Genomic DNA, 12821 nt, shown 5'->3' on the forward strand with positions numbered 1-12821 from the left:
CCTTTTCCTCTGCACCAAGTGTGGGGATGGCTGCATTGAAACTGAACTCACGGCATTGCATATTGTCATGTCCTTTAACGTCTGATTGACATCTGATTGACATTACACTTGTTAAAGCACTTTGTAACTTGTTTTTGAAAAGTGCTCTACAAATAAAGATTATTATTATTATTATTATTATCTGTACCGCTGTACCACCTTTTGAGCAGGTTAGCTTTATGCAGCATGAGTACTACATTGATCTGTCCCAGTTAGAAGTGAATTAAGCCAGAATTAAAAGTGAGTTAAGCCTCAAAAACAGCTGCTAGCCCACTCATTTTCTTTTGTGGTTCAGGCCCCAGGCTGTTTTCCAGCCTCTTAAACCTTACCATTACATTTAAAATCTGTTGGGGTTTTTTCCAATTATTTGTGTTTTGTGTGAACGGATGCAGTATAATGAAGCTCACAGTTGTGGTTCGAGCTTTTTAATAAGCTGCAGCAGCTAATGTTTTGACATGAAGCATTTTGAAGCAGTGCCAGTGACTCTCATAGGATGGACAAGTTGTGGGAGCTTCTTACATCTTGCCAATGTCATATTGCCGCAACATATGTAAATATACATCATAAAAACTGTGATAGAAAAGGTCCCAGAAAAATTATGTAAAACGATAAAAGATGACACTTGACATTTAAAAGTCATTTAAACAACCAGAGAGTTGTAGTATAGAGAAATACGTTGGACAGACGTTGTCGCTTATACGGAGAGTCAGAGATAAGTGAAACTGAAACTAATTTGGTTATCGTGTGATATAATTCTGTGAAATTCTAGAGCCAGGCAGTGAGGTGTAACAAACTACCCTTCACATGTAAAGATGACAACCTGCATTTCAAGATATCCTACTGGCAGACATACATCTCCTGTATGATCATGATGATGAGACATTAATGAATGTGTCTGTTTCTCGTCTCTGCTTCTCTAGATCAAACTGTAACAGCAAATAAAGATAAGGAGCAGCATGGTAATGGCACCCAGAAGGATTTGGCTGTAATAGCAGGTCTGTTTTTTCTCTCTTCTGTGCTGGTTTATTTGTCTTTGGTTAATTGAAAATGAGACCCAGCTATTTGTTATTTGTCTTTCTCTCCATTTGCATCCGCCCCCAATTTCTTTTTTTTTTCTGGTCTCTAGATAAGTCAGTTTTAGCTCAAGCTCATTTTCATTACTGCCACTTGCTGTTTTGTTTAAAATTGAATTTACGTTGAAGATGATTATGTTAAAGGATGTCTCTGTGACGTCGGAACATTTATGCATTTGACTTCTCCTCACACTTGAACTGTATTGTTGTTGATTGACATAGAGATGCCCCGAGCTGATCTGCAAGATCAGTATGAGACCAATAAAATTATTTAAAGGAATATTTCGACATATTGGGTAAAACACTGTAGCTCTAAAACCAAATGTTATAGTATAGTTAGTTGAAGGGATAATTGCTTTATGGGAGAGTTTGGGGTTAAAAATAGAACCAACTAATGAACTGAAGTCTGCGCAAAACTTAGTTTGTATTGTATCAACACATGCTGCAACTTTTGTCAAAACACAATAAATAACTTGAATTTCACATTTGCTGCTTTAAGACATTGTCACATATGAATGTTGTGATATTATGAGTAGATACAGTTTTTGCAACATCATGTTTTAGATAAAAGCAATGGTTTGTTTTTTTTGGAAATCGTGCTTATTCGCTTTCTTACTGGGAGTTAGATGAGATGATCGTTAGCTTAGCTTAGCTTAGCATGAAGACGTGAGGCAGTGGGAAACAGCTAGCCTGGCTCTGTCCAAATGTAACATAACACACCTTCCAGCACCTCTAAAGCACCCTAATTAACATGTCTTATTAACAGTGTATCTTGTTTGTTTAATTTAACCAAAGTGTAAAAACCTACTTTTTCCATTTTATGGAGGTTTTGTGCAAAACTATATCTTGGCTGGGACCAGTTGCCCGGCAACCAGCGGAAACTACAAGAAGTCACCGCTCCCCCATATTTACAATATTGAGCGTGGTCTTCTAATCCTCTAATCTAACAACAAAAGGAATAAGCATATTTCATAATGTCAGGCTTTTCCTTTGGGATCAAGGATTAGATGAAGGCATTTTTTAAATTTATCAAAATCACCTCTAAAAAGGCGTTTCATTCCTGGACTTATTGATTATATGCTTGCATGTGCTTCAGATTAAACCAGCAAAATAATGTGGATCTTAATCAACTTTATTGTGTTGTGCTCAACATTTGTGATGTGCATTACAAGATGTATGTATGTATACAGTTAGAACATTGTGTATTTTGTAACAGTGATGCATTATCAAATGATCCAGTCCTACAATAACAAATTCTGATTCTGAAGCAGAGCAAAGTACTCAATGATCATTTCTTGTTTAGATTATACAAATATGTGATTAGATATTTATTTAATGCTGTACTTTCCTACATGTTACCCTTGTTAATATCATGATTTTAACTCTACTTCTGAAACAATGTTGGTGTTTTTTATACCAAACATTAGATATATGTATCACTTCTATGTTTGCTGTAAATCATCCTAAATAGAATACTTAAACACTTGAATGCTGGCAAACAAAAAACAATCAATGAGACTGCAATTACATTGTTAGCGTAAACAAACCACTATTTACATTTACATTTAAATTACAGTGGTGAAATAACTGCCAATTGTGCTTCTCATTATTATTAAAATACAAGACACTGATTTAATGATTTCTATGTCCTTAAACACGGCACTAATATTAGGTGGCTGTATTCTGAAAATTGAGCGTGTGGTGTAGGCACAGCATTGTGCACAATTAAAGTCTGACAACTGATTCAAAGCAAATGGACATTACTTTAACCAATTTAGATCAGGATCAGAAGAAACCTCATGGGGACTGCCCTGGTTGAAAGCATTGTCAGTGGGCTTTTTATTGTGTACAGTCTCTGACCTCCATCCTTAGACCCTCAATTTGGATTCCCCTTGGTACTTACTAACCTGCCTTCCTTGCTGTGTTCTCAGGTGTGGTCACAGCGGTGGTCTTTATCGCTGTGTGTGCTCTGGCTGTGATAAGCCGCCTCCTCTACCAGCAGCGGCGGGCCCAGAGGAGCAGCAGCATCAAAGAGGAGAATAGACACAGCATGTACACAGACTACAGGACAGAGCTGCACCTCCACAACTCAGCCAGAGACAACATGAAGGAATACTACATCTGACCACAGTGTGCACTCCATGGACCTAAGCCACAAACGTACCTCTCTCTTATAAAGGACTAACAGGTGGACGTGCTGCTGCTGCTGCAAAAAACATCTCTGTGCCCTGGAAGTCTCTCAGGAACACTGCAAACGCCTGTAGCCTGTAGTCCACTCTTATAATGCTCCAGTACAAGCAAGTGGCTGAATCTTTACGGCTGTTAGTGTATTTGATGTTGGTGAAACTGTCAGAATCAAGCTGCTGTGATTTCTGTCATTGCAAAATGTGTAAAGCAAAAGATGAATGTTCTGCAGGGGCGGAGAGAGGGACAACACGAGAGCAGTGAGTGAAAGCTGCTGTCCATCCTGAATGCGCACAACTTTAAACGTTTTGTTAGAATATTTCCACATTTCAGTGGGGCTCACTAAATTGTACTTGGAAATGTAGGCCAGGCCTGTAAGATCTGCGTGCATTCGCTGCTGTCTTTGTTTTTTTTTTCCCAGTGGTGGTGAATGTTGTAGAAGAAGAAAGAGGGACAATACTGCCTATACTGTATGAGTGCCTAATTTGCATACAAGTTTTTATTTTAGCATTTTAGAAGTTATTTAATGTGTGTTGCACAAAAAGCAGTCCCATTTACACATAGAAGAGCTTATTGTCATTCAGTTCTGCACCCGGCACTACAAAGAATAAAAAGGAATTTGAATTTCCCAGTCATGCACAATGTCTGCCAGTTGACCATTAGTAATGGGTGACTCTCCTGCACTGAGTTGTTTTCCACTACACCGTTTGATGTAGCATGGAAATTAACAAACCTAAAAAGTCCAATCTTTTGTTAACTGGATACGCTCCAGGTCTGTAAGGTTCAACACTTGTCTTTCAGGTGTTTCAGGTTTTGAAATCTTGTCCCTAGCAAAAGCATTGTACACCAGTCAGGCCACATATATTTAGTTCTAGGCAATATTTTGATGATGACTTATGAAATTGTGGATTTTTTGTATTTATTTAATTGTGCAAATTTTACTTGTGTATTATTTTTCCAAGCATATAAAATCGAAAAACACCTGTGTATATTATATCATCAGAGTAGCAGAAATAATACATGAATGGAGAGAATTACAGTATTTTATAAATAAATAGTCATTTACACAAACACATACAACAACCGGGGTAACTATCAACCAAACGGCAGCAGTCGAGAATCTCAACAAAAACACATACTGATAGTGGTATATTAAAAAATCTGGCAAACAACAAAGCACCCACAAGGTATTTTGGTGTTCTTTGGCAGATGGGCAGCAGTTTGATATGTACAGAGTTCAGCAAGTACTTACCGAAGCTGATATAACCACCGAGCGAGTTGAGTCAAGTTTGCAGCAGTATGAAACAGTCACAGCAGCAGGTTTATTGGGCGCTTGTACAGCTACAGTAAGTTCCGGGGTAAAATGTGTTAGTCAAAACCTACTCTACTACACTTTGTCACAGTACTTTAGTGAGTTTGTACCACTGTTAAAGGTTGTAATGCTTATATCTCAGTTGCTAGCTTGGCAAGAGAAGGTGGGCCAGACTAAGATTGGGAGGCTGTGATATTTCTTGGAAGTATTACTTACCGGCGTAGACTCCGGTACGTACCAAACTCAAAAAGTACTGGTACAAAAGTTTAGTTTGTCCCTTATTTTGCAACGCTAGCCAGCAGTGCTTAGAGCTTTTTGCAACCAAGAAAAAAAAAACACTGTTACCTTGTTTATTTATTTATTGTTTGGATTACAGGGATACGTGGTGTTTTCTATATATTTCAATCAGAATACTTTTTATATGTCTTTTACTGGTTGATCCTAAGAAAAAATCCCTATTCACACAAGCAAGACAAAAAGTCTAGAGCCGACGTAGTGGTCCTGCAAGCCTGTTATACACAATAAAATTACAGTAAGAATAAAGCATGGATGAAAAATGGAGATGACTTTGCTTTTTTTTAAGATCCTTTCCACTAGTGGGGCAACACATACTAGGTTTGACCTGAAGGTTGTGCCAGAGGAAACTCAATGTTGCATCATCAGATTTAGCTCATCATCTTCAGCATATCTGGCTCATGCTAAACATAAGGGTTAAGCCCAAAGAAAATCTGAAGCTGACAGGAAGGCATTAATTGTTTTATCTTGACATGAACTAAAGTGTTGGTCATTATAATTCATCCTCTTGGGATCATGAATGTCTCTACAGCAATTCAAGTAAAGCAATCCAACAACTCAAGATGTTTGATTCCAATGTTTGGACTAATGCAATGATGGATGGACAGATGGATGGAAAGACTGACAAACAATATCACCCTTCCTGGAGCCCTACCGTTACCATGGCAAACGATTACATGACTGAATGTGACACAGGAGAGTGGCATGGTCAGAAGATAGGGTCTTGATCATTTGGACCCCGTCTGTGCATGTCCTTGTTATCTAAGTATGTCTCAAGATGTGATCGTCTGCAGATCTCCAGTGTCAGTGAATGAATACATACCTCTCAGAGTGTTTCGGTTTTATTGCAATGGGTAATATCGCGTGGTTACTTCTTCTTAATGATTTGTATAGCTGCAGTTTTATTAAGGATCTATTGTATAGATGTATAATTTAATAATAAAAGTGAATATATTGTTAATCCTCTGTTGTAAAATGGCTTGACTTCAATAACTTTAAACGGGATCTTGTGACCTGTGACTTCTTTCCTGTGGCAGCCCAGCAGTGATTTCAGTCAAAAGTCCAATGCTGATCATGGTGTTTGCAGGTGGGAAGTGAGTGAGGTATAAACATCCTTGTTGCAGCGCTACTTGGACAGACCCGCAGACGGTGTGATCTGGAAAGGAACTGCGTGAACCTCCCATGTTGTGCCCAACCCATGAAGGTCCTTGCTTGCAGGTGAAAATATGTATTGCTTCTTTTATTTTTTTTAAATTATAGCAACTAAGTGGTTAAAAAAAATCTGACATGTGGCTACCAAGTTTCTAATTTGGCAGCAATAACACCTTTTGAAGACTAGACTTTTCACAATATTATATGGTGTCATTGCACCAAATGGTTGGTGTTTAAAAAATTCAGATTTGCATACAGATGGACACTTATTTTGGTCTAAATAATTTTTCTTTGCTTTCGATAAACATGGATTTTGAAAATATTTGAGTCAGACTCCTAAATGCTGAGTTATAGCCATTTAACTGTATCATGTTGCTGTAAATTACTTAAAATTTTGTTGGTTTGCTTGGAATATAATTTGGCTGCATAGTCATGAATTACAAATACACCATGCCCATGCAAATTTGGCAATTATATGGAAAACAGGAAAATGCAGTGGAATATTATAAAACAAATTAAGTATTTCAGTTAATTCACAAATGTCTTGTGCTTATTTTGATGAATTCTGCATTATTTTTGTAAGAAGAATGGTGAAAAATGACATTATTGCTAATAGGCAAAGGTAGTTTTAAGCATATCCATTCATGTTGACAAAGAGTGGATAGTTGCTGCACACAAAGATCAATAAAATAAGAATGATAAAGTAAAGTAGTTTATTAATAATATGTTATAAGCTTACATTTAATTACAGTCAAAAAAAAGCACAAGCTCAAGCTGCCATATCAAGAGGCTGGTGCAGTAGAGCAGCTGGACATGACATCTCAGATAACTACTGCAGAAGCTTTGATTTTTCTTTCCTTTTTGGAGCTCTTCCATTTCAATTTACTTCCTTTCTACTTATTAACTTACTCATTTAAAATCTTCCAGCCCACATAAAATAACTCTCCAATATTAAGGAGCACTTTATAAAAGCGACTGACTTTGGTATGTGGTGCTCCTGAGAAAATGTGACTCCTTTTTATATTCTCCATGCCTCTTTGTGCCGTTGTTAGTAGTAAAAGTAAAAAGAAAATTTCACATTGTATTTAATGGATTCTTTTCTTTTTCCACTGTTGACCTACCTTTCCACTGTTTTTATGTCAAGCACGTATTGTGTCCTGCTGCACATATTAATTTGACATGAGAACTACTACAACTCATAACAGATTACCATTATGTTTGATACACCGTGTTCCAATATTGATGCATACAAAGGTATCAATCACTTTAGTATTTTTCTCTTGTGCGCTTGGTTGTTTCCTTCAAGGTTTTCACACCGCTTTACAAAAAGCAGCTTCCCCCGTGCACATTAAATCCAACATGGATGAGAATTCTTACAGTAAAAGACCCAATGGCAGCGAACAAATTGTGCAAGGACGCCTCCACCACTTCTCACTAGTTGCTGTGGGCGAGTCACCTACCGATTTACATTTACAACAATTTGCACGACGTCGTTCCAAATAGCACTTCCATTTTGCTTGTATCAGTAATCCTGGAGGGCAGGGACAGAGAAAAGAGGGATCCCAGAAACTACAATAATGGCCTTCTCCTTCACAGACACAGCAGGTAGACTAAATTTACTGGCCCACCACTGTGGACCCACACCACATAACGGATAAAGCTTCAATTTTTCTAAATAAACTTGTGAAAAGAAAGAGGAGACTTGTCATATCAAGAACCTCATGTGTACTGCAGCCACATGACAATTAACCATAACCTCCTAATGGTAATCTTTCTAATTGGATGGTATAAATAGTTATTCTGTGTGGCCAAGAATTGAGGGATTGTGTATGGATTTAAGTCAGTCAGTATTTTTCTTTTGTGATATGTAATTCAAATCGATTGCTTCTTTTCAGCATGAGCTTACTGCAGAGCAACACTAAAATTTGCTATAAATTTACACCAAATAATTTTCTTGACCACTCTTGACATGAGTTATAGTTATTAGAGCACTTTATTTCTCAGCAGGGGTATTGTAAAACCAGGTACAAATCCCAACTTGCCGCATTCAGCTGTTGATAGCATTAACGTCCATGGCAATTATACTAAAACCAATCAGTGTCGTCTGTGTGCACAAGGGACTGAAAAGTAACTAATGATCTGTCTGAAAGCAGCTCTTATGACAGTATTTTTTTTTTTTTATATCTCCTGCTGACACAGGATGATAGGGGTGTTATATGCACAAACCACTGAGATTTCAGTTTACAAAAAAAAAACTCAAGGACTTGACTTTGGTCATAATAAATGATAGTAACAAGGGTAGTATGCAGGCAATAAAAATAATGAGGAAGGAGTCATTATACAATATCACATGAAAGTACAGCACTAAGTAAATAATTAATGGCTTTTTGTATAATCTAAACAAGAAATGACCAGTGAGTACTTTGCTTTGATGAGAATTACAGACGTCACAAAGTGTTTCACACTAGAAATAAGGCAACACGAAGAATAAAAGAACAACAAAAAAATGAATGAATTAATATAAGAGTAAATCTGAAAATTACACAACGGCAAGTCTAAATAGGTGCATGGGTCTTGAGCTGCTTTTTAAAGGTTTCCACAGAAGTCTGAAGGGAGAGAGTCACAAAGTTTACAAGCCACAACCTCAAAAGTCTCCTTTGGTTTTAGGCCTGGATTGAGGAACAACCAACTCTATTCAAACAGCACAACAGAAACAACCAGCACACAGATCTAGGTCTTGGTGCACAGACAGTGAGGCCAGTCAAGTGGACCTCTTACTTTTGCTTTTGGTACATTGCACTAAAGTGCCCGGTGTAGAGAACCACAGTTGCCAGTGTTGGTGTACAGTGTTATTCTCAGCTACCATGACCTTAAGCGACTCAATCCATGAATATAAATGAGTCTTGTCTACTTGTCTAATTGTGATGTTTCTAGTGCAGATGTATTTATTGCTGTATTTTATTTACATTGATCATGTTTTTTCATCAAGTTGTGCACACCATTAAACTAATTCTTTTCAAACTTGCATTTGCACTCGGTGGATTTGACTTTAATTTTTAATTTTTTTATTTAAATGTTTTAATTTTTCTAACCTCTGTTGAGGTGAGTTATGTTTTGTTTATTTTTCCAAGTATTCAGTGCCAGCACACTGGCATTGCTTACTATTGCTGCCACATCATTCACTGGCTTATACCATTAGTGTCTAAGTGTACACGAGGGACCAACAAATACTTTAATGACCTTCTTAAATCAAGCAGGTTGGAAAGCGTCCAACGGTCTAAACCAGTGGGAATTCAACTTCTGAAAAATTGTAGTAGTTTTATAGTTTAAACTTAAGACTGGAATCAAGTGAAGTCTACAAGTAACTGCTGCAACTTAAAAGGAATGATCATATTGAATAGGGATTCAATTGATGGCTTCTCCCAGTCTGTGTTCCCATTATTGTTTCAGGATTTTTGAGCTCCTGGAACAATTAAACAACAGCTTAAAGTAGGTGGGTTCATTGGATTTAGTGTGCTGCATTTTGAAAAAACTCTCAAACTCTCATTACATAAAACATTATGGAAAACAACTGCATGCCCATTCCTGCCACATTATTAATTATTCATAGCAGTTTGGCAGTGGCTGCAAAAGGCAAAACTTTGCACATCACAGAATTTTGCAATATTTATTGATTTGAGTCTCCTCAGCTTTTTTTTGTCCTCTAGACAAGCTGGGTACTCTAGTCTCAAGGCAGAAGACTCAACAAAAGTCAAGTCGCAAGTCCTCAGTTTCACAACTCAAATCTGACTCGAGACCAAGTCCCAATTCTCAGGTCTACAGCTCTGCAGCACAGTATAGAAATGGGGACTTTTTAACACTAGGTTACCTTTAATAAACAGTAATAGTTACATCAGACCAGCATTTATATTTAAGGACCTGCATACACATGAATGCATATAGGCAGATGCACAGGTGTATGTCCAGACATAAACTCAAGTGGTGACACTTGTTGTGTTTTGTCTAAAAGTTATAACAAAGTACAAACACTTCTGCAAGCCAAAATCAATCCTGTTAGCAGCATAGCTATTCTGAAGTTGCTATGGTGACACAAATGTGTGACACTATGCAATTATACATTTCAACTCTTATACTTTATATCTATAACAGCTTTGTGTCAACAGGCCGGTACATGTAAGTGTGAGAGATTTGCTGTGTGGATTTGTTCTGCTCCTGACTTCATGCTGGGCTTTTCACCTGCTGCACTACACAAGTGTTGATGGGATTTGGGGGCTACTGTCAGATAACAGCCTTTCTCCTAGTGTATAACCAGTTTCCCCCTTTTTGGTCCACAGTTCAGTGAAATCCTGTCGATACAGAACGAACTTGTTCCCTACAAATTACTTTTGTATGCAGCTATTCTGCATTAGCAATTATAGTCACTGTGGTAACATCCGTTGGGGTGTGAAAGTCGAGGTGAGGAGTTAGTCAACACTGCCACAGCAGGTTAACAGTCAGTCTTAAAGGTGTCATCATTGACAGTTTTATCATTTAACCCGGACCATCAACTTTCCCTAACCTTGATGAAGAGGTTTAGGTATCCATACTAACTACGTGCAGCAACCATGTCCCCTAGATACTGTTGCTACTCCTGTCAAGCTTTGCACTCTAGCACTGCATCTACGCAGTTTAGAATGATAACAATAGCAGCTTCACCACTCACAATTTGTAGTACCTTTTGAAACAATGTGTCCTTGATTTAAGACAAAAGTAGACAAAAACAGCTTCTAGCTTGTTGCCTCAAATGACAGCTGTTATCTGCAGATTTCATAACACTAACTCTGTGCATTAGTTAAAGCTGTAAATTGGTCAGGAACATACATTTAATGCAGCCACTGGACACTTTGGCTTCATGCGTGATAATATGATAATTTAGTAAAAGATAAAGCATAAAGTAAATGGTCAGCATCCTCACAAGTAGCTGATCCATGGATTACATGGAAATTAAAGAGCAGGTAGTCGATAGAAGGAAGGGAGAAAATGTAAGACCACATTTAATGTTATTTGTTTTTAACTTGGCTTTGTTTGGATGCTTAATGTTATACATGAAGGTAAGATTTATTTTAATTTTACAAGAGAAGGGGTTTGTTGGGGACTTCTGCAAATGTTTCTGATATAGAGTTCAGTACATTTCAGAGGGAAATGTTTTAACTTTTTACTCCGCAACATTTACTTAACAGTCACTTATTACCTACTTGCCCAGTTATAGTCGTTAACCTGTATTGGACAATCGCTGGGGTTTAGCGTGTAGCCAGTTCATGTTGCCTTACAGTGAAGCCTCATATCAAAATAGTCAGGCTAGTCACAGAACCTTTTGCTATTTTAATTTCAGCACTAGTCTTTGCAAACTGTGCAGACTATTGAGCTCAATAAGAGGGCTACATCTGTGTTTATCATGTTAAATTGGGCAGAAAATAGACATTACCAGAATTGTGATAAGTGAACATCTATCAGTTTAATGTAAAGAAATGATAGATGTGATGACTCCATGTTGGGAATGGCCTCACAGCTGGCACTCATTTAAAATTAACCCAGATGGATTCACATGTATCCCATTCACCAACTGTTGCCCTCCATGTATTTAAATTCATCCCTCCTTTGTCCCTGAGACGCTAATAATCACACACACACACACAACACAAACAGAGAAATGAGAGGAAGTGGTTAGAATCACCTCCACTGCTTATTCATTATATTCAGTACTTTCTGTTTTGACTTCAGGGCCACCTACACAAACTCCTGGGAGCACAGGTACTGTTTTTAGCATTAAAAAAAGTTGAAGACAAAGTTTGTTTCCTGACAAACTTCTGAGGTAATGAGCTGTGGTGTATGGGATGCTCTTTCAAGCGCACTTTTAACTTCCTGTGTGGGAGCTATTTGACTGAGTTTTCAACTAAAATATTAGAGGATTTAATGTAAAGATATGTATAATGAATGCAACAGTGCTGTATTTTCACAGCATGAACCTCTCCATGAGCCAACACGCATACAGTGCAGCTGCACTATATGTGCATGCAGAGGTTTGTGACTCACAGAGGCAAGCAGTATCTCAGAGATGGCTGCTGTTCAATTATTTCAGGTCCTCATTGTACATGTAATGACAGCCTGTAGATACTGAGCCAGGGGGGTTTGAGGATGAGGCAGACTTTCGAAAACTAATTAGATTCCATTAAAAACATCCAAAAGTAAGTAGAACTAATTCAGGTTTATTTAGGCTTCTAAAACGTCAGATACTAGGCACAGACAGGTAGTAAACCACAGGAACATATTTCAGCTTTTCAGGGAGAATAGAAAAAGAAACCTATACAGCTGAGAGCCAAGTGACAGGGTGGGACTTCACTAGTCTGCTTGCAGATGTCCACTGATGAAATGCTTCCTGTGGAGACTCCACACTTGGGGTAGAAATACACAGAACACAGCACGGCCACCATGAACCTCCTACACTTTGCTGTCCATCGAGCTGTCAAACCAAATGCAGTGCACTGCTACTTCCACTGTGTTTTTTCAGCTCCCAGTGAAAAACAGGCTTATGCAGGAGATGGATCTGAAGTTTTTAAAGGCGTAAAATACTGAGCCGCAAATTACATTTAGTTTAACTAAATTATATGAGAATCTTCTGCAACCATTAAATGCGTAGGTGCACAAGATGAGATCCCAACAAGAGTTAAAACAACAAAAGGCACATGAATTGTGACAAAAACAAGGAAGGTGGTTTTATTAAGAATATT

The 12821-nt window shown here is 37.8% G+C and overlaps 1 protein-coding gene across 2 annotated transcripts in view; it reads left to right on the plus strand.

Moving 5' to 3' along the window:
* The window catches only part of cntnap5a (contactin associated protein family member 5a), a 77165-nt gene extending 72000 nt beyond the window's left edge, over window positions 1-5165 (plus strand). For both annotated transcript variants that reach the window (XM_038721288.1, XM_038721289.1), the window contains 2 exons: window positions 960-1034; window positions 3044-5165. In XM_038721288.1, the coding sequence (XP_038577216.1) occupies window positions 960-1034; window positions 3044-3237 (269 nt within the window). In that variant the 3' untranslated portion in view covers window positions 3238-5165. The remainder of the gene's footprint in view (window positions 1-959; window positions 1035-3043) is intronic.
* The last annotated feature ends 7656 nt before the right edge of the window (window positions 5166-12821 follow it).

Source organism: Micropterus salmoides, unplaced genomic scaffold, assembly GCF_014851395.1.
Source record: "Micropterus salmoides isolate LMB-PRFRI ecotype aquatic unplaced genomic scaffold, ASM1485139v1 Ms_hic_scaffold_15, whole genome shotgun sequence".
Taxonomy (NCBI): Eukaryota; Metazoa; Chordata; class Actinopteri; order Centrarchiformes; family Centrarchidae; genus Micropterus; species Micropterus salmoides.